This window comes from Colletotrichum lupini, chromosome 9 (genome assembly GCF_023278565.1).
Source record: "Colletotrichum lupini chromosome 9, complete sequence".
Taxonomy (NCBI): domain Eukaryota; kingdom Fungi; phylum Ascomycota; class Sordariomycetes; order Glomerellales; family Glomerellaceae; genus Colletotrichum; species Colletotrichum lupini.
In genome coordinates, this window is record NC_064682.1 from 4483602 (window position 1) to 4504670 (window position 21069).

At 53.9% G+C, this 21069-nt stretch overlaps 5 protein-coding genes across 5 annotated transcripts; 1 reads left to right on the forward strand and 4 right to left on the reverse strand.

Moving 5' to 3' along the window:
- Positions 1–45: 45 nt before the first annotated feature.
- CLUP02_17161 (uncharacterized protein) lies at positions 46–3413 on the reverse strand (the record flags this gene model as incomplete). Its single annotated transcript, XM_049296076.1, has 12 exons — positions 46–276; positions 363–767; positions 822–888; positions 920–1004; positions 1071–1116; positions 1200–1600; positions 1717–1750; positions 1887–1988; positions 2068–2251; positions 2481–2763; positions 2811–2857; positions 2908–3413. 12 exons carry the CDS (start codon positions 3411–3413, stop codon positions 46–48), a joined length of 2391 nt encoding a protein of 796 aa, XP_049153223.1.
- A 1594-nt stretch (positions 3414–5007) lies between these two features.
- CLUP02_17162 (integral peroxisomal membrane peroxin) lies at positions 5008–7498 on the reverse strand (the record flags this gene model as incomplete). The annotated part of the gene is made up of 3 exons (XM_049296077.1): positions 5008–5544; positions 5618–7036; positions 7481–7498. 3 exons carry the CDS (start codon positions 7496–7498, stop codon positions 5008–5010), a joined length of 1974 nt encoding a protein of 657 aa, XP_049153224.1.
- A 1722-nt stretch (positions 7499–9220) lies between these two features.
- Positions 9221–13354, reverse strand: CLUP02_17163 (uncharacterized protein; the record flags this gene model as incomplete). Its single annotated transcript, XM_049296078.1, has 3 exons — positions 9221–13133; positions 13217–13260; positions 13328–13354. 3 exons carry the CDS (start codon positions 13352–13354, stop codon positions 9221–9223), a joined length of 3984 nt encoding a protein of 1327 aa, XP_049153225.1.
- A 134-nt stretch (positions 13355–13488) lies between these two features.
- CLUP02_17164 (uncharacterized protein) lies at positions 13489–14477 on the reverse strand (the record flags this gene model as incomplete). Its single annotated transcript, XM_049296079.1, has 2 exons — positions 13489–14230; positions 14329–14477. The coding sequence occupies 2 exons, from the start codon at positions 14475–14477 to the stop codon at positions 13489–13491; spliced, it is 891 nt and encodes a 296-aa protein (XP_049153226.1).
- A 713-nt stretch (positions 14478–15190) lies between these two features.
- Positions 15191–19607, forward strand: CLUP02_17165 (uncharacterized protein; the record flags this gene model as incomplete). The annotated part of the gene is made up of 20 exons (XM_049296080.1): positions 15191–15291; positions 15359–15407; positions 15489–15524; positions 15577–15780; positions 15993–16107; positions 16203–16351; positions 16537–16750; positions 16838–16907; positions 16975–17243; positions 17387–17500; positions 17606–17669; positions 17902–17958; positions 18241–18323; positions 18435–18463; positions 18732–18837; positions 18892–19007; positions 19101–19205; positions 19245–19332; positions 19379–19439; positions 19508–19607. The coding sequence occupies 20 exons, from the start codon at positions 15191–15193 to the stop codon at positions 19605–19607; spliced, it is 2130 nt and encodes a 709-aa protein (XP_049153227.1).
- Positions 19608–21069: the final 1462 nt, after the last annotated feature.

The window sequence follows — 21069 nt, forward strand, 5'->3', positions numbered from 1 at the left end:
CCCATATTCTCCTAATGTCACACACTGCGACTGGTTTCAAGGCGCTTACGCCTTGAAAAGCCTCCGAGAGCCTTTGGGATTCATCATAACACCTGCATCATCGCAGTTGTCTCCGCCTCGGACAACAACATTCCAACTATCCTTGTGGAAAGCCTGACCGCTGACAGTCATACCTTGCCCTTGATTGGCATCCAGCTTGTCCTTGCACTTTGACAAGACGCGCTGAGCGCCGTCGGCAATGTCGCCAAACGAATCTATCTGCTTGGTGCTCTTGGCCTGCATCGAACAAACGTATCAGACACTTCATCATGCTAGGCCAACCCTAACAAGGTCCTCAAAGAAGGGGAAAGCAAGATACTCACATCATTGCACCACCAGATAGCGGTGCCGTTCCGACAACTAACCCGTCCGCAGTTCGCAGGCCCGGCCCCGTTCTCAGGCTTCCCCTGAACGGTCCTCAGTTCATCGATACTGACATGTGCAGCCGTTCTATTGCCTTCCCTGAAGTTGTGGCACAGTGTTTGGTCATTGTCCTCAAAGGTGGCCCGCTTCCCGATAGCCGGCATGGCAATCTTGCCAAACTCGTCGTCAATGTCGAAGCTCGGGTGCATGTCGCGCATCTGGGTCGCTACTTCTTCGACCGTGCCTCGAAAGAACAGCGTCTTGCCGCTGCCGTCGGGCGAAGGGACTTCCCATCGTGGGATGAAGATGCCGTAGCCCGGGATGGGCGCGCCGGGGCTTGGGGCGTCTTGGCCAAAGGCCCATGCCTATCGAGAGAGTGTTAGTCGTTGTATGCCAGATACACGCACAATGAGTCGTACCACGGTGACCAGGACGGCCCATGGGAACGAGACGGACAGTGAGATCAACATGCTGTATGCGATGGAGCTGGTCAGGAGGAGACAAGTTTGCCCCAAACTGACCATCTAACGCGGGGCGCATATTTCTGAAGTTGGCAGGATCAACGTCGTTGTTTCGAAGAGGGGTAGCGTTAAGGTCAGAGGCTGGTCGTTGCTCACGTCGTCTTGATTGTTTGGGCAACATCATCAGACGAGGTTAAATTCGATAACCAGTAATGCTCTGCCGAACCACCACCTGCTGGTCCGCGACTGACAACTTGGAAGCCGACTCACGGGAAACTAATTCAACCGATACCGCAAACTGCAGTCTACTAAAAGCCAAGAAGAAGAGCGAGCAACCTTCATGGACGGCTTCATGAGCAGAGAGGCAGCAATCCGTAGACCCATAAAGCTATCATGAGATGATGAAAACACTACCGAGTTCGGCAGGCGGAATACAACCCGACGAAACGAGAAACACAGTAAAAGTATCATTTCCATCGCCCTTGAAGCGCCTGCGGCGAAACCGAGCCCTGCCGTCCGATTAAACTCAAAGTTGCCGTTTCGTCTCCCCAAGGAGCAGCGATGCCCAGGTATCAAGTTTCCGAGAGCCTCAATCATCACTAAAGCCAAAATCGGCGAAAGAGTGTCGTCCAGTACCAACGCGCCACATAGATGTGAGCTTACTGTACTGATTGGTATAGACGCGCATGCAGTGCAATCGCTGGTATCGACGAGCTGGCTGGCTGTCGCATGGCCAGCTATCACATGTAAATGTGTCGTGGCATCAAACGCGATCGAATCACGGCAGCATAAGGTAGCTATCATTCGGGTGGGATAATCTGTCCTACATCAATTGATGCCGAGCAGAGGTGACCGGCGAAGCAGCCAGTAAGATGGGTACGAGTAATCTCATCTCATCAGGTTGACAAAGAAAAAGGCTAGCTATATATGACAGTGACACGAAAGAAAAGGCTATTCTAGTACAGTAGAATTGCAGTATCTAGGACGACAGCTGTTGCCGCTCGTAGGCTAAAGCAGAAGTACCACGGCCGGATGAAAAGGAACCGGGTAAAAAGGGGGTATCGGAATGTCGCGGAACTCAGTTGTAGTGTAGGCGCGCGCGCGCGCGCTCATCATGCATATGCTCTTCGTGAAAAAAGAATTCATCATCAGTAATGGCAAAAAGGGGAGAAGACCATCCGCGCGCCTCTCATAGGTCGCTCACAAACCCCTCAACCGTCTCGTCGACGGTCGCCAATCCGCCCGTGGTAGTGCCGTAGCCCCTCTCCTTCTTCTTCCCCTTCTTTGGTAGTAGCGGCGTCTGGTTCGTCGTAGATGTTGTTGTCCTCTGCTGGTCTTCGCTGTACCACTGGAACACGGCACACAGGAAGCCAATGAAGAAGAGGAACCTAGCGAAACCCAATTCGTTAGTCCATCATGTCGGTTCTGGTGTTGAGCCAAGCCAAGGCCAAAACTACATGCATCCCTACATGTAGGTATCCCTTTTCTCCCAACGAACGGACTGATCCGGACCAGCCAGAGATATTGTCGTAAAGCGACACGTGATGGGATAAGAGAATGACAGAAAAAGAAAAAACAAAAAAGACAAAAAAAAAAAAAGGGCAACGAATTACTCACCACATCTTGACAGCCAACCCGACGACGACCCGCACCCCCTTCTTCTCCAACCTGTCGCCGTTCTCCCCCTGCCCCTCCTCAACACCACTCACACCAGCGCACACTACGACGGCGCAAAACGTGGCCAGCACCAGACCGGCCGCCTGGAACCCCAAATCCCCAAGCCTGTTCAGACAGCCGACCCCGCGTAGCAGGGCCGCCGAGAGGGAGACGCTGAGGAGGATCATCAGGGCAGGCGACGCGAACTGGGATAACCTGCGGGTGCCGTCATCGTCAGCTATGCCTGATTTGTTTGTATGACACGAGATCAAGACTCCATCGAGATCCAACCCTCCCTGGGTGACAGGTACTCGATGCTCCCCGAACGATACTCGATGCTTCGTGGGGAGAATGAGAATGGAGAAAAAGAAGAAGAGAGAATACTCACCAGTTCCAAATCGCAAAATCACCGCCGGCATTGTAGACCATGTAAATGATCCAGCCCTCAACGCCGCCAACGACACACAACTCCAACCCCATCAGAATCCACCACGCAACGGCCTCCAATCCACCTCGCGCAGCCATCGCACCGTTCTCCCCGTCACTCGACCGCGAGCTCGAACTCCCCGCGCTCCCCCGACGTCCCCGTCCCGAGGAACGCTGCTGGTGGTGGTAGTGGTGGTGGCCCAGGTTCCCCAACATTCTCTTCCCCTCCCCTGCTGCTGCTGCTGCTGCTTCTTCTCTTGCACCTAGACCCGCCTGCGCTTCAACGTCATTTTCGACGACTGTTACCAGCGGATGGTGAAGATGTTTCCACGCCGCCTTTTCGTCTCGTTGCTGCTGTTGATGCTGCTTTGGCACGCGCTGCTGCTGTAGATGTTGCCGTAGCTGCTGTTGCGGGCTTCCTGCCCGGGTGACGATGGCCATCAAGGCGAGGCGAGATGCGGCTTCCATCGGGATCGGTATCGCGACCGTGGATGCGTAGTATGTGGGCGTAGACGTAGGCTGATGAGCTCAATCCGGTTCGACTGTGCCGAGGTTAACAGCGTTGGGATACGCAGTGTAGACATGCGAGTTGCCCGCCGTTTCCAACTACCCTGTAGATTTTGGAGTTTTGGAGGAGTGATCGGTAAGTAGATGGAGTATAGGTGCTCGATAATACTCAACAACGGGTTTGCGTAAAGTCGGCGACGAGTGAACAACTGCAACAAGACGTAGAAGAAGAAGAGGTAGAATCAGAAGCACAACCCGACGAGGAGAATATGTGTAAGAAACTCGGTTCAAGAAAGTTGAGTGATGAAGAAGAAAAGAGACAAGCTTGAATTGGGGGTGGACAAACCAAGGAACAACACGTTGACAAATTCCAACCCCCAGGAAACTTTAGGCATCACGGAATTATGTGCGTGAACCCCTTAATTAGATACTTGGTGTCATTGGGCTGTGTATCCCTTTTTCTTGTGTTTTTCAGCTGGCTCCTCCTGTCTCTCACACAAGTCTACCAGCCTATCTACCAGCTACTTACCAACAATTCTACACAAGTCTACGGATACTTACCCAGCATTGCCTAGGCCCTAGGTACCGGTACTATCTCTCTCTCCCTTTCAAAGGTTTGTGTGGCCTCCCTTTCTTCCGACATGCGACGGACCACCTGACCCCGTCACCATTCCCGTCCGCGTCGCACCTGAGCCCTCCATCTCACATCATCCATCCACCCCCCGTGCCGTGCCCCCTCAGCCCTTTTCCCCTTCATCCCTACCTACCGGTATTCACTGCCTACCTAATGAGGCACCTCTTACACTATTCTTACCTATTTATTTCTGCCCTGCCCCTCCACCCCCCCAAAGGCCTGGACCTCCCACCAGTCAGGTACTAGGCAAAGTTGCCCTTCTCGGACCCCCCGCAGCAAAGGCCCGTTACCCCGGACCCGCAAGACCCCGTGTCTCGATGCCCAGCTCGCCTGCGCACCACTCATCGTCGTTCGCCCTCTTTGGACTCTTCTCGTTCCCGCCAGTCCAGCCGACACCACGCGCATATTCACCTGTCCAGTGACCACTGACCAGTACGGATAACCTAACCATCCCAAGGCAGAGTGATGGACAAACACATAACACACACTTCATCACGCATATTTGTGGTCACACCCGTGCGCAAGCAGCAAGGTACCTTGCCCATAGGAAGCACATCCGCCTTCCCATCAAACCAAACCACATGTCAAAGCCAAAAAGAGTGAGTGAGTGAGTGACTTGCTGCAGCCTGCGGCCTGCCATGCCTGGTAGACTTGCAAACACATACACACACACATACAACACGTGTGTGTTTTCTGTCTCATCACCCCAAATCATACATCAAGTACTCTTCTTCCCTTGTCGAATCATGAATACTCTACAGCCGACAAACGCCGCGTCCATGCCCAACCCCTCCCGTGCAGTATGCCGTACCGTACCGTACCGTACCGCACCGTATAGTACCTTGCCGTCCCAATCAGGAATCACTAGTAACTAAGACTCATTCGTAATTCTGAGCCAACCCGGGGGACGTCGTCGCCCATTTACTCCAAACTCATTCTGGCCTCATCGCCGATTCCCCATTGCCCACCCTCCTTACCCTGTAAAGCGAGGTTCAACTTGAGTCCCAGCGCCGCAGCTTCCTCTTCGCTCTTGGCCTCGCTCGCCCTACGACTGCGGTCCTGCTCCTTGTCGGCTTTGCTGGCGACGCTCTTATCCGTCACCTTTCGTCGTAATGACGGCGCTTTGAAAAATGATCGTCCGCCCGAGCTCGTCGAGAGAGTGGAAGCCGTGTCGTCCTTTTCTCTTTCTAGGTCCTTATCTGATAGGGTCAGGTCTTGCGCCGAGTGTGTAGGGGAAACCATCTTTTCTTCGAGCGTGCTGTACCTCTGCGTCGTCAAGGCGGGACCCGGGGGACCTGTTGTGGGCGAGCCCGGCCGGGCAGAGCTCGGTGCTTGTGAGGCGTCCAGTTCGTGCGCCATTTCGTCCTCCGAAACCTCCACCAGCTCGGCGTCGCGGTACCACTTTCTCCGCCGTGTCCAACGCCCCCATCCGTCCGAGCCGCGGCGTCCGTTTTGCCACTGACCGGCACGTGTTAGTCACATCACATACACTCCAGCACTCACTCAGCTACAATAGTCAGAGCTCGCTCACCTTGTTGTCGTAGTAGATCCATCCATTCTTCCCAGGTTCCCCGTCATAGTCAATGGGTTCAGTTCCGTCGTCTGGGACCCCGTCAACCCTCCACTTGCTCCTTTCCACCCACCGCCAGCGCATGTTACTACCATCCTCCACCTCGGGCAGCTCAAACGTGTCTCGTGACGGCACAGGGTTATTATGTTCATCAGTCCATGCCGACCGTTCGTAGGCAAACATGCTCTGTGTCCAGCCCAAGCCCACCCATCGTCGCTGGTTCTCGTATATAATAAAGGTGAACTTGACACCTGCATCCTTGCTCGTGGCATTGTTGCCATGCCTGTGAGACTGCTTGCGCAGCGCCTTGGTGAGCTCCGATGCTGCCGGCTTGGCCTGCACTTTGCCATTCTCTGCCGCGGTGATCTGGACAGGAACGGCCTTGACAGGCTTCTCAAATGTTAAGCCCGTGACTAAGGCTGCCGTCCTTCGGATTGTGGCGCTGCGCCATAACAGCGTCCGGGCGACTCGCAGGAATCTAGCATGCCATGTAAGCACCAGGGTGCCGAAAAGCAGAGCCACTCGTCGAGTTGTGATGATGCGTAATGGTGGGAGCGTCAAGGCCATCCAGAAAGGCGTACAGAACAGGATGCGCACGAACAGCGTCGTCAAGGCTGGTCGTGTTGTGGCAGACGTAGGGGTTCGTTGAGTGCTCAGAAAGTCGGTCAATTCGAGAAGCGGCTCCAGCAAGAGGTTACATCGCCCAGTGAACTCCTTCAGTGTCTCGACAATCTCGTCCAGTGTCTTTTGGTGCCTTGTGTTCGTTGCCTCTGATTCGCCTCGTTGGTGACCCTTTGTTGTGTTCGTAGTCGTGCTGCTCTTGGGTGCCGACTTCTGTGCCTTGCCCGCGGCTGCACCTCCTCCGGTGTTCTGCGCGCCGCCAGGGTCCTTGGAAGCTGGCTCTGTCCACCCACTACTGCTCAGCGGACTGAAGCGTCTGCCATACATCCCCAGTATCAATGTCAGGACAATGACGATCGGCCCCGCCATGCGCACAACGACGTCGCCATAGAGGACAATGGCCCAGAAGGATGCCAGCAGGAGGAAGCTCTCCCACGGATCGTCGGTCGTCCATGTCAACAGCCCGGCAAGCTTATTGAGGGGCAGGAGAAAGGGATGCGAGTATGCTAATGCGCGGGTGATCTGTGGCGGCGTGGCTAGGAGGAGGGGAGATTTCTGATGGACGATGATGGTGGACTGGCGGGAGGATCGGCTTGGAGTGGTCGCGGCGAGGGTGACGGGGGAGAAGGTCGCGTAGGTGGGCGGCGCGCCGGAGGGGTTGCCGTCGAAGCCGGAGCCCTGGGAGGGATCGTTTCCGGAGTCGGCATCGGCGCCGCGGTGGGCCTTTGGGGTCGACATGTGGACTAGCCAGGGCGTATCCTGCAGCAGGTGACGGAATGGTTAGCCTGGCTGTGGGTTATGCAAAGAATGGATGCGTAGGTAGGTAGGTAAATGGATGCAGCCGTGGCAAGCCGCCCGTCAATGAGGCCGGAGGGGGGATGAGGTGTGCAGACTTGATGCCATTTGGGGTGGAATGCGATGCGTGACGAGGTTGGGTGGGAAAGGAGAAACGAGAGGTAGAAGGCAAAGTGTACGGATAGAGAGGGTAGACGAGCGGAAAGGTTATGACGTGGCTGATGCGTTGAAGGATGCCAAAGCGCAAGTGGCAGCTGAGCAGAAAGACAGAGACAGAGAGAGACACACACAAGAGACAACCGGGGTAGCTGCGTGACGGGCGTGACCGTGTCTTTTCTTTCAGTCTTGTCTGTGTGCCATCTGCTCCCACCAGCTGTCCCAAGCTCAGTCCAGCTCAGCTCAGCTCACGCTTAGCGTTGCTGTCATGAACAAGGCCAGATAGACAAGATCGGGAGGTAGACATTCAAACATGCCCGCCTCCGTTTCGCTGTCACTCTTTTCGGCCACGGCGGAACAGGGCGGAGCCGGTGCGCTTCAAGGTCTGGGTATCCGCAGGCTGCTCCGTAATGACGAACAGACTACAGGGCAAGGATGTGGTGGGCGAGGGTCGGGGGTGGGGGTGATTCGGGGAGGGTCTCTTCTCTCACAAAGGCAGCCATCAATGTCTTTGGTCCTCCACTGCTTCCGCAGACTTTCGGGGCCGCTGCGGCTTCTGCACGTCTTTCTTGTCTTCGTTGTCGTGCTCGATGGTTGTAGAATGCAAGATTCGACTCGGATCAAGTATTGGCGGTTGGGGGGATTCGCTAGCGAAAGGGCACAGCGGTGGTTGTCGCAGGATAGTTGAAGAAGAGGGTTAGAGGAACGGAGGGAACGAGGCTTTCTGCAATGGCATGCGCATATCCTCCCAAAGCCGAATTCGATCGCAATTGTCTGACTCTGTGGATAGCAACGTCATCGGTTTCGGTCGCAGGCGGGCAGTCGTAGACTCGTAAGGTACGGTAGTCGAGTAAGGTAGTCGTGGATCAGGTCGTCGCAGTGGCTCGCTGGTCGCACATTAGAGTGTCCGTCGCGGCATCGGCATCGGACTGCCTGGCCTGTTGATTTGCAGCCAGAGACGAAATAGAGGAGGGCGAAGTGAAATAGGAGAGTAGTTGTACAAGGAGAAAAGAATCGAGAAATGGATCAAGCCGGGCAAAGTTGAGTTGAGCGCTGAAGAATTGCGACGAGAGCTACGCTGCTGCATCCAGCTGGAGCTGCTCCATCCATGGCTGAGGTACCTACCTGCCTTAAGCCGGTAAGGTGCGACTGGTCATCGTCCACGTGCCTGCTGATATTTGGGGTACCTCCCCCAGTACTTCGCATAGCTCCGGCCGGTGCTCAGGCTCACACTCAGTTCCATCTCACCCAGCCTCTCACTCACCACCTCTCACATCTCACTTGAGCCCTCTCACTTCAATCCCGGCAATCACATGCAAATTCACAACCCAGACCGTAGACGCCCCAAGCTCCCATCCCTCCTCCATTCATCCATCCCCGGGCAACTCACTGATCCACTATCCATCCCAGCTGCAACTCATCCCGCATGGATAGTCGTGAGCATGCATGACGGGTTCTAGTGCAAGACTCAAGTCCGGATAACAAATGGCCGATACCTAAGGTAACCTCCTAACTGAACTGCGGATCAACATCCCAATCTCATCGCCACCATCTTCACTCACAAACTACGGTACCACGTTCTTGAAACTCTCCCTCATACGTGTTTTCAACTATGTAATATCAATTTGTGCTATAATTCTCAATCAAGCAGGCATGCGCCTGATACCGCTCAACTAACAACATATCTCCGTCTCGATACCAGCGGAAAGCTCTCCCACAACTAACAATCCCCAACGTTTTCCTTGTCCCCAAACTCCCGAATCACTATACCGAGCGATTAAGCAGCATCGCTTTCCGCCTCGGGCTATCCCATATCTCTTGCGAAAGCCAGTCTAACAGCCGATAACCGGGCCCGTATTGCGGTTCACGGTCAATGAAAAAAGAGAAGGGGCAAAAAAAAAAAAAAAAAGAGCCTAAACCCCATGACGCCGTTAGTCGGTCATACGCAACACCGACCGCCCTTGGATTCCTCAACCGCAGTAGTATCTCACTTCAATACAGGTGCTGCATGTCTGGATTCTTTCCCGACAGCCACTTGTAGAACTTGGTCGCTTGTAGCTTTGCTCCGCGTTGGCTGCCCGTCAACGAGTTGGCCTCAAACACCAGCTTCTGCTCAGCCTTCTCGCCCTTCTCCGTCTTGAGCTCCAACTGCACTGTCGTTCCCGCCATCTTTGCTGCCTTGACCAGACTAGCATCCACAACGGCCTCCATGCCGTCTTCTTGCTTGCTTCGCATGATGCTGCTCGACTCGTCCTCGGCGTGGAAGCGCAGGAATTTTCCCGGCTGCACCCAGTGCTGACTGCCCTGGTGAAACTCTGATACGTCGATAAAGTTCTCGACATCTCTCTTGCCTCCTAGAGCAGGAGACGCCGCTGCACTTCGGTCGATGAGAGGCGATTGAAGCGCCGCAGGTGTGACCCGAGGTGACTCCGATGCCCGAACTGCACGCCACTGCTCACTGTTGACCAAGCTGGCGTGCGTCAACACCTTGGGAGTGCTACTACCCGACGCAGTGCCGTTGCTCGTGCTGATGACCACCGTCTGCTTGATCGCCCCTCGTTCCTGGTCATCGTGAGCACTGCTGCTGCTCATGCTCGCGATGCTCATGCGAGGATCAGGTCGGCGAGCAGCGCTCTCGCCGCTGACCGCACTAGCGCTCCGCGGAGGCTGAGGAAACGGGCCGTTCAACGCCGGCGACGGTGCCTCTTTGATACTCTTCGTCGAAAGTGCGGGCGAAGGCTGCTGGCTAGCCCTCGTCATTTGATCGAGATGAACACCTTGACTGGGCTTCTGAGGCAATGGGTGTCGGAGTGGCGCTGGCTCAATAGCGCCTGGGGACGACTTGGATGGTAGAGGCCGACGGGCTGCATTTTCAGAGCCGGCTGTGTCGTTGACCAAGTCTGCAATTTGCAGCTTGGGGCTTACACGGGGAACTTCCTTGTTGAGGTTTGGCGATTTGGAAGCAGCCTTCATCGCGCTCTGGGCCAAGCTTGTCATTGATGCTTGGTCCATCTGAGACTGGTTCTCGCTGTCTTGCCGGGGCTTTGCATCCTCTACCGCCGGATGCGCGCTATCTTGAGCATTTGGTCTCTGAGAAGCTTTACTCCCCGCAATCTCAGTAAGTGCAGGCCGCTCAGTTGCCGATGTAACCGTCGTCTGGCTCGAGCCTGGTGATACGGTGCTCACAGGCGCGCTGCTATCAGGCTGAGGAGCGGAATTGGGAACTGAGGTCGGCCCGTTCACAGCAATCTCTGCGGATGCTGACTGAGGTGTCGCGGGGGTTCCAAGGGCGACCGCAACACGTCCTCCATTGGTGTTCGCGGTGACGGGTGTCGCGTTCTCCTTGCTATCGGTTTGATCCTTGGACGGCGTTACTTGGACAGCATCGTCCATTGCCACATCATCCCTATCGACCACCGTCTTCTCTTTCTTGGCCGACAGACGAGTGCCAGCAGCAGCTCCAGATCTCCCCGTCATCCAACCATTCTCGCTCAGCCGCGACGTAGGCCGCACCTCCTGAGTGCTCCGCCTGAGAGGCTGCTGAGGCGTAGTTGGGCCCTCGTCGATATCCGCCATGTCGTCATCTGAATCCTGGCCATTTCGGCGCTTCGGTTCCACGTAGTCTTCGTCATCCGAATCGTCGGCTGGAGGAGGATTGTCGCCAAAGTCGTACATGTCAACATCGGGTACAGGGTCCGAGTCCGATGCCGAAGCAAACGACGGCAGCTTCGCGGGAATTGTCCCCGTCGTCGCCGTCTCTGTCGTCGACTCCAATTCTGCTCCTGCCGGTGATTGACTTGCCTGCACATGGGCCAGCATGGCCTCGAACGAGTCGTACCCACGGATCTCAGCATACTTCTTTCTCGCGTTGTTGGCCGGGTCCAAGGGATCGGTGGATCGGTCAGGGTCGTCAAGCAGCAAAGGCTTCAGAATGAATTTAACGCCAAGCCAACCCAATCTGGTGTTACCATTCTTTTCAAACCACAGAACGGGGACATCCCTATCCAACTCACGCGGCTCGCCATCTCCGTAACCAGGCGCCCAGCCACCAATTCCTTCGTCATTGTACGTATAGCACGTAGGCCTGATCTTCCTGTCGCAAAGCTGTGTGTCGCTGAGCCAGCCATCCCATCCGCACATCTTCAAGGATGTCCAGCCCAGTATCATAACAATGTAGAGCTTGTTGCTCCTTGGCCATTTTGCGTGGTAAATATCACCCGGAATTGGATTCATAATGTGATCCCCACCACGTTGCTGCTTCTCCTCCTGTGATCTCGATTCCAACTTCGTTTGGTAAGGTCCCGCGCTATTGGGGGTTGCCTGGAATGATGAATCGGAAACTGAAGGGTCCCTGACAGGAGCCATCGTGTGAGCGGCCGATTGTCGTTTGCCACCGGATTTCGGGCCGTGCAGCTGGTTCAGGGGCTTGTAACCATTTTCGAAAGCAAGGCGGACACATTCGTTGTTCATTGCAGCGAGCTCCTCCGTACAATCCACGACGTGGAATCCGATAGTTTCGACCGCCAACTTGTGCTCCTTCTTCTGATGACCATGGGAAGCGCCGTGGAGGTGCTTGGCTGCCGCTGCGAGTGCATTCTGCTTGAAATGCACACCGTGTTCGTCGCATCGCAGAATATAGAAAACGTCCTCAAATTTGACGATGTTGTGCTTATATTCCGCTTTGCCGTCCTGGTAAACTTCGGCAAAGGTGATCGTCCTGGGAGCTATTGACTGTGGCGTATCAGTTCTTGCGCGCTTCGGATCTGCATCTCTAGATGACATGTCGCTGGCATCCGACTTCCTCTTGGCCATCTTATGGCGGTCAGAGTGGGAGTCTACAGAATGTCTCAACCCATCTTCCGCTCGTAACATAGCGCCTTGCGCAAAATTTCTCCCATCACCCGCCTGTAGTCTATCCACGCGAGAACCCATGGGGCCAGCATTCATGGGCGGCAGAGGTACCCGGTTACTACGATCGGCTAGGTTGTGCTGAGTGCCATTGACAGGCTGTCCAGACCCGGCTCTCGGAGGGCCGTAATGATTGCTACCCAATGTAGGAACATGTGGTTGCGAAGGAAGCACCCGAGGGGCACCATTTGTCACCGGGTTGTTGACTGGCCGATTCGGGTGATACAAGGCTGAAGTTCGAGGTGAGACCTGCTGCTGGCCAGGTTGGTTATGGTGAATCCAGGCCTGTCCTTGAGTTGGGTGGCCCTGGTTGACCTGCTGTGACTGGCGACCTTGGTGGTCGAGTTGAGACGGCATCGGGGCCGAGCTGCCGTGGCCGGGCATTCCGTTTGTCGGCCGCTGCTGAATAGGCTGATTTGGCACCATGGGGCCTTGAGGTAGGGGCTGACGTGCCTGCTGGGGAGGTGTGCTCATCGGCATGGTTGAAGGCGAGCCGCGCCCAGCTGGACCAACGTGCGCGCCAACAATCTGAGCCGACGGGTTTGTTGGCGTACGTCCCAGCATGCCAGTGTTTGGGGGATAACCGGTGTTGCGCATAGAGTAGTTGCCGGGCACGGGGAAACCTATGTGATGTTCTCGAAGAGCGTCTGCTTCGCGTCTTGCGCGGTCCTTTTCCTCGACATCACGCCTTTGCTGACAGGCGGCATATCGATGGGATCGGAGTTCGTGCTGATACTTTTGAAGAAGCTCGCGAGCTTTCTGTGGCAAATTTAACGTGTCGGCGAAGCGGGCCTCCTCGTCGAGATCGTGGCAGGCGTCACGCTGCTGCTGGGTGAATTTGGCGTTTACATTCTCCTTTTCAGCCTCAAAGCGGGCTTTGAGCGCTTCGAACTCTGCAAACCAGCGTTTACGGTCTTGGTCTAGATCCGATTGACCATTTTGCGATATGGTCGCAGTGGAAGATGAGATACTCGCCATGACGACAAGATGGAGTTTGCTGTACGAGGATAAGTGTCTGTCTCGTCCGCTCGGCAGAAGTTTTAATCAAGGTCTCTGCTGATAGTAGGTTGACCGACTGACTCAGTTTGGACGACCCATGCCCGAGACTCGGCCACTACAAGAACCTATTTCAAACATGGCATTAGATACTGCATTTCAAGATATGTCAACCCTGCGGGTCAACGGCATTACGCAAGAAGAAGGTGGTATATCGGTCATGTCAGTACCTCTGTGTGAGTAGGGTCGAATGGAGTATTATCCACTCAGTGACCACAATGAAGTAGTCTACCCAGAGAGTTTTCCTATGCGATTCGTAATCCGCGAAACGAAGGACGGATAATGTCGATGATTAGTCACTTAGTCAGGGTGGAACTCTTGACTAGAGCTTGCAGACGGATGCGATATCCTTTGCAACGGCAGCAAGGAGGTGATCTGTAAAGCAGTATGCCGCAGAGGGTTCGGGCGATGGGACTCGAAGACGACTCTGAGACAAAGGGAATCGTGAGATGAAGAGTCGACAAAAGGCAAAGAGAAAAAAGGTGATGGGGCCTCGCTCGGTGTGTAGTCGTTAAGATGAAAGGGACTTTGGCGTTGGTAGGCAGGCAGCGTAGGCAGGTGCGGCGGTGGTAGCGAGAAGTCCGGTCGTGGGTGGAGTTGTGTAGGTGGCAAGTCAACGACGTCTGCCTATTGGGATTGCCTGTATGGATAGTTCGTACGGACACCTGCTCGGTCCCGGTTAGGATAAGTTGCCAGGCAGAAATAGAGTGAAAATGAATTAGATCCAGATCCCAGATGCAGAGATGCGGGACCCCTCGTCTATCGGTATGGTGGTGATCAAAAATAGAACTGGGAGCTGTCAAGGGCGCCAGTACTTGCCACTTGGAAAGGTGAAGTCGTTTGGACCGGGGGGTGTGGGAAGGCGCAGAGTTTGGGTGTATGGGAGGTGAAGAAAAGATGAAAGAAACGAGGGCGCGTGGTCGGTAAGAAGGCGGTAGAAGGATGACAAACAACAAAGGGTAAGAAGGAAGATGCAAACAGCGAGTGACTGTGAAGGTGAAGGCGAAGGTGACCGGCGATGACTGGTGATGGATGGATCTGGAAGATGAATGACGGACAAATATGTTGGGTAAGATGGGTCAAGGTAAAGAAAGAAAGGCAAGGTAAGGTAAGGTGAATACTACCTAGGTAGGTACCTCGAGGTGAGGCGAGGTAAAGGATGGGAAGGTACGGATATGGGGAGGGCAGGTATGGAAGGGCAAGGAATGGAAAGAAAGGAAGGAGGGAAATTAGTCCATTGTTTTGGGAAAGAGCAAATGCTGTTGGGCCTGCCAATGAATGGCATTACTACTACACAATAACCGGCAGCTAACGTAGAATGACAGGCGCGCCTCTGCCGCCCGTTGCTTCCTCTCGAGTCTTATCATGCCATCATAGACAAGGTGAGGAAGGACCAACCAGACCGGGGAGTAAAGGTAAGGTAGGGTAATGTAGGTAAGGACTGTAAGGCAAAGTGAGGGTAAAGGGAGAGACTGCGTACAATACCTTACTGGGTAGATAGGTACCCGGCAAGGCAAGGTAAAGCAATGGGAACCGCTCAGCGCCAAGTACGTACCTGACTTGCTTGCTGTTCTACTGATCCTCTGAGGTATTGGCAATCAGCCAGAGCCCGTGCCAACCGAAGAGAGAGAGAAAGAACGATCCTACTTTCTGTACAACAAGCGAGGTGTCCAATTATCCCTACGAATGAATACCTACTCATAGGGGGGAGGGAGATGGGTGTACGGTGTCTAAGCAGGAGTGTGTAGCAAGACAAGTGGAATGAGGATGGGCCGAGAAGAATGATGAATACTTTAAAGAAGAAAAAAGCAAGACCAGCATACCGTGTGGAAGTACCCGTATCCGTAGGCAGAGTGCTCATTTGGTGGCTACTTGTACCAGACCAAGCTAGACTAGAGACAGCTGGAGTAAGGTACGTCTGACTGGGCTAGAGTGTGCATGTGTCGTGAGATAGATAATCTGAGAGAGCGTGTGTGAGGTGTGTTGTGTGTCAAGCACATGCAAGCTGTTTCTGGGGGGAGGGGCTTTTTTGGTTTATCAGCGCCTAGGTACTTTGCGCCGTACGGATACCTCTTACGGACACAGGAAATTGAATTATTGTCTGTCTCTTTTTTTTTCTCTGCTCCTCCGCTTGCCTTTAAGGAAAGAGAGACATTGCTCTCTCAGACCCGGCTGGGATTGGACGACCCTACGGCCAAGCATCTTGGAGGGATCGGTACGTATCTGCTAAGTTCTTAACCCTTTTCCAGGCCACCTCACCTTCCATTCACTTTGAGTTGCTGACACAAGGTACAAGGGTACGTACTACATTCACTTTTCTATGGCTGACCGCGTATCTTAAGTCCACGCATCTCTCTCTTCACTCTCATCATCACTCCTGGTAGGTACCTAGGTGCATTGGTATTGGTCTCACTCTCACTCGCTCTCTGCCTCTCCATTTCTCAAACACTATTCTCTTCTCGCACTCTGATTACCTGAATCTCACGCAATGGAGCCATCCGCCGCTGCCCACCATTCATCGGAAAACCTATTCTGAAATGGACGTAGCGTTCCGAAGGGCGGGTACCCCCGTCACAGAAGCTGCAGAGGTACATGCTTCACAGGCTCCCACTCACTCATTAAGGTACAAAGTACGGACGGTAAGGCGTACCAATCCATCCCTCCTCAACCGCGTATCCGTTATAATACCTTACCATACGAAGGTACGGGGCACTCGTACGCCCATGCCTAGCCTTAGCTACAGTGTTCCTATTACACTCGTGGCACGGTAGGCTGAATCCGTACCTAAGCTCCCCTTCAGCTCGGCGCCACGCCCACTCATTTCCAAGCCCGCTTCTCCAAAGACATCTACACACACTCATTCACTGATGGTTCAACTTCCAATGAGTCCCAACTCATCCCAATCCAGCTCAAAAGTATTGGACTGTGGCCGTGGCCTTCGCCTCGTAGTGTATTACACGTATCCGATTAGCCGAACATGTCCTCACCATTGGGCATCTCATCGCATTAGGGTCCTCCTCAGCGAGGGCCCCCAAAACACGCCAATTCGCCGCTCTCAAACGCCGTCGGGCTCATACTTCCATGTTCCACCCCCCGACTTCCGAGTCCTTAATGATTATCTCCGGACCCGTTCATCCTTCTCGCTCTCGTGAAAGCAAGGTAGAAAAACTTTCAAGACATAAAAGATTGCCATCGATCCATCATCCCCGTGGCTCTAGCCTCTTAGTCGTCCCCCCTCCCCCTCTCATACACCCGGGGACCCACCACCATCACCACACCATTGATCCCTTAAAGAGGGGGGAAAGCGAACCTGCTGCTCGCCTCTCACTGCTCGCTCGCTACAGGTCTCCATGGGTTCCATGGGCTCCAGCCTCCAAGCAGACGGGAGCAATCCGCACGGCATCTGTTTTGCGCCAAATCCCCGTATCACCCTGCGCCCCGCGCCCCTGGCAGGCTATGGCCAATGGCCGCCATGCTCCCATGATTATGTAGTTGGTGTATTACGGATACTCCGTTGTCCGTACTTTACCAGCTTACCATTGACCATCACCGTCACCAGTAAGTATTCGTACCCTGGCCTTGCGGCTTGCCATGCGTGCCATGCTATATGAATGACCACCCTAGTCGCTCACTTGCACTGCTCAGTGCTCACCTCCTCCTTATCTCATCTCACCTCACTTCACCTCATCTCATCTCATCACACGAGTGTGAAAACGTACATCACCGCCGCTCTTAACCTAACCGGCTTTACGAGGAAGTCGAAGCCTCGGATCGATGCGCAGCCACCTCACCCATCTTTTTCCGACTCTTCTCAAACACATTGGACTAAAAGACTGCATGGCAAAGTCTGGGCATGACTCTCCCACCGGTCTGACAGAACGTAATTCAGACTCAATCAGACCCTCACTGGCTAGTACTCCGTATCTCCGCGTACTCTACAGCCTAACTGGACCCGTGACTTGGCACCACTTGCAAGGCAGGGCATGGGTATATCGCGCCGTCATACAGTCCATAATAGCGTCTTTCATTGGTCTACCATTGAGCATTTTTGGTAATTTTCGCCCGGCGTCCCACGCGACTCATCACGGACCCCCTGCCAAACTATTACTTTCCTGGCGCATTTGCACTTTCACTGGGACATTGGATCAGCCTGTAAAGTCCGGGAGACGTTAGGTCGATCGGCATCGTGATCAGGGCCGTCGAACATTGGCTTGCTTGCACCTTGTTTCCCGCCCGCTTACGGAGTACAGCTTACCTTATTCCTCTGGGTAGCTCCCGAGATCCGCGTACCTTACTACTTCATACAAAGTACACGTTTTCACCCTCGGCTTGTCTTTCATCTAGCCTCTAGGTACTCCGTAGCTATGTTAATACGAACCGTGGTACAAAATATTCGTACAGCGCACGCACTAGGCGGTGGCACACACCCGACACCTGCCAACCACTCCCTCGTCCATGTTGCAGTTCAGTCGAGAGAGTTGCGGATTCAAATTCTGAGATGATGCCGCTATTCCAAGACGGACCATAATTCCGCGTAGTCCAACTCAAAACATGCCTTTTTATAATTTATCCCACTCGAAACCGCTCGCTCGCCGTGTCCGCGGCCCGCGTGGGATCTTGTCCGTGGATCCAATTACAACTTGAACCCCCCTTTCCCGGAAATGTATGCACGCACCATGGACCAAACCATGCGCTGCCGTCTGCCGTAGAGATCTATACCACGGACCCGTCGCCGTGCTTTTCCTTTCCACGGCTATCTTATCACAGTAGAGCGTAATTTGACTTTTTGGCTTCCTCTCTAGCCATACGGAGTACATACGCACCACCTGATATTATGACCTTCTGCCCCCCCCCCCCCCCCCCCCCCCCCCCCCCCCCCCCCCCCCCCCCCCCGCCCCCCACCCCACCCACAGCCACAAACCACACCCCACTGCACCCCCCCCCCCGCCGGCCCCGGCCGTGGCCCCACCCCCCAATTTTGCCCCCTCTCCCCCCCCCCCCCCCCCCGGTGCCGTTCACCCTCGATTGTGAGCCGAACACACACACAGAGGAACATGGGCAAAATCAACTGATACTTGCTGGCCCCTGCTTGGCGTCGGACTGAATGCGCACTCACCTCACAGGCGCACCGGTGGCGCAAACGCCTAACCAACCAAACTAACACAGAATGCTTGCAATGCTTGTTGACGTCCTTACCGAATGAAGAAACTATTTCCACGATCCACCACCACTCAAAACCAAGCTTCAGGCACGCACACATCCTCCCAATCTGTCCAACTGTCCAACTTACTCCCGTAGCCCGTTTGCCTGCATCGTAAATTGTTGGCCCTTCTCAAACATTAAACTGCTTCCGGCGCCCCATTGTCCGTCTCAATGATTACTCATTGGTCCTTAAGCTACATAACCCGTTCCGCACAGTCATAAACTCTCTCTTGACAGGTCATTACTTTAGCCTTTCCATGCCTCCTCAAAGCCGCCTCACGATACCGATACCTACCTACCTGGCTCGGTATTCGTAGCAAAACTCTGCGCAACCCAGTGCAACTTCGTCCAGCTGAACCATATTGCTCCCCCGTTATCCGCCCTCTTGTCTATTTCTGTGACTCAATCACAATCTGGTGCAACTCTAATATCTACTGCGGACGGTCAGTCCGATATACCCTTACGCACCCGCCATTATTCATGCAACTAGGTGATAGAGTGTGCGCGCTCCGCAGTGCCTCTATTCAATGCAGCCAACGAGCGTTCGGTATTCGGAATCCGTGTGACCGTAGAGGTCCTGTCAGACATCAAACTACAACAATCGGTGGCTGTGGTTTGGATTTGCGTTCCTGAGACCTGAGTGAGCCGTGCATACCTACCGAGATACGTGTATCCCTGAGGCGTATCCGTACATTCCCCCCAATAGTACAACTGGCATGCAGAGCTTGACTCAAATGACGCCATTCACATCATGGATTACACATCCATAGTCAAGCATGACAGAAATCACGGAGGCAGAAAGCAACCAAAGGTGGAGGAATGAAAGTCCGGACAGCCCGGCCTCCTGCAGTTCATCGGCCGCAAGGAAGGACCCCTCCATAGTAGCCGAGACTTCGTAATGTCGTACAAATCCGAGAATGGCATCCCCTTCAATATCGGTATCCCACAATATGGGGCCCAATCAAGGATCTTTTTTTGCGAAAGCGAACAACTCTGTAACTTTGAAGGGACCCGTGCCTCTACTGTACAAGTTTGGGGCGAACCAGTCCCCTCTAGGCTCTAGCATTTCTCTAACGCCCTGTCCAACGCAAGGTCACACACACGCACACACAGCCGAACGACGGAATTCGGTCTCCGCAACCCATATTGTTTTTATGCTACCTGTAACACTAACAACCTTCTGGAATGGGTGCTGGAGGCACAGAATGACTAATGAGACCGTACGCCCCTACCTCGGGAGAGGTAATCCGTAGGTCGACCATCTACTCCGTACTCCGTAGGGCATTCTTCTTATTATCACCGCCAGGCCAATCAAGCTTTTGATTCATTTCACGTCTCGGCATCTTTACCTAAGTATCCATACGAACACATAAACGTCAGTGTATCAATTGCAGGGCCAAGTCTTACAAACACTATACCCATTTGCGCCCAATCCCAGCCCGCCACGCATGTAATCAGTAATGGGAAGGGTGCCCGCCACACTTTCGCATTCATAGCAGCTCATGTGCCTCATTCTTACCGCCAGGCGGCAAAGCAATAGGCTATACGGGAATACAAGCTATTGCTAGCTTGGGATGGAAGGATGCTCTGATTTGCCGTCTGCTTCTCAGCCTGCATTGCGCCATCGATACCTACAGCCGCACTATCGGCCTGTCAAGTTGCGCATCATGCAAGTCTGAGTCAGTGAGAGCGTATGCTTGGCGAGTTCTACGTCTCTTGTGCACCATACAGGAACGTTGATGACTATCTAGATGTTTGAGCCTGCTTGTCTTGGTAGGTACCAGATTGAGACTGTCGTATCAGTACGGATACTGGGGCCTGATTTGATATCGTAGACGTAGAGTTGTGTTGAAACACCTGGCCTACACTATAGCTTCTCATATAAGCTGATTACACTTCTCATCAGCAAATTGATGAAACGGCAGTTGTGAGGTGGAACCTCGCAAATCCCATCATAGACTTCACCCGTCGTCCACATCATCGCCGAACACTTCTTGAATCGGCCATGGCATGGCGGAGCACTCCGACCATAGACGGGGTTCCAAAGTCCCAAACTTGAATCCCTGTCTCACTAGGCGTAGATCACTAATCTCCATCAAAATTCGCCCTGGCCAACCGAGGGGCGGGTGACGCCAAGTTCTCATTAAGAGGGGCGCGCGAGTAAAGGATCACCTTCCTCAGTAATCACTAATAGCTGACATGACACAGACGCTGATCACTACAGAGTGCGAACTCTACGCATAGCAGAGTGCTTTTACAGAAATTCGTATAGTATGGTAGGTTTTACGAAAACTCGGACCGATACCGAAAATTCGCTGGGATGGGACGTGTGTAGAAAGCTTCAATACGCTTTGCATTCCTGCGAGGTTGTATGTTTCCTACATTGTTTCTGCCTTAAGTCCCCGGAAAGAGGTGGCCCAAACGCAAACTAGCCGATAGAAAAAAAAGAAAAAAGAAAAAAAAAAGAGCTCGCTATCGGTTCTACGCCGCTGCTAAACGGAAACACTGTACAGTCATTAGCGGTGTACTCTTATTTTGCCATTTTAGGGCACTGTTCCCCGTCCGGAAACTTGCCTGATTCGTGCAGTTGAGACCGCTACCCAAACTCTGCTCCCTGGATAGCTCCGGGGAACGCAAAGTGTCAAAAGGTGGGTGGGTGTGGGCTGCGTGTGTGA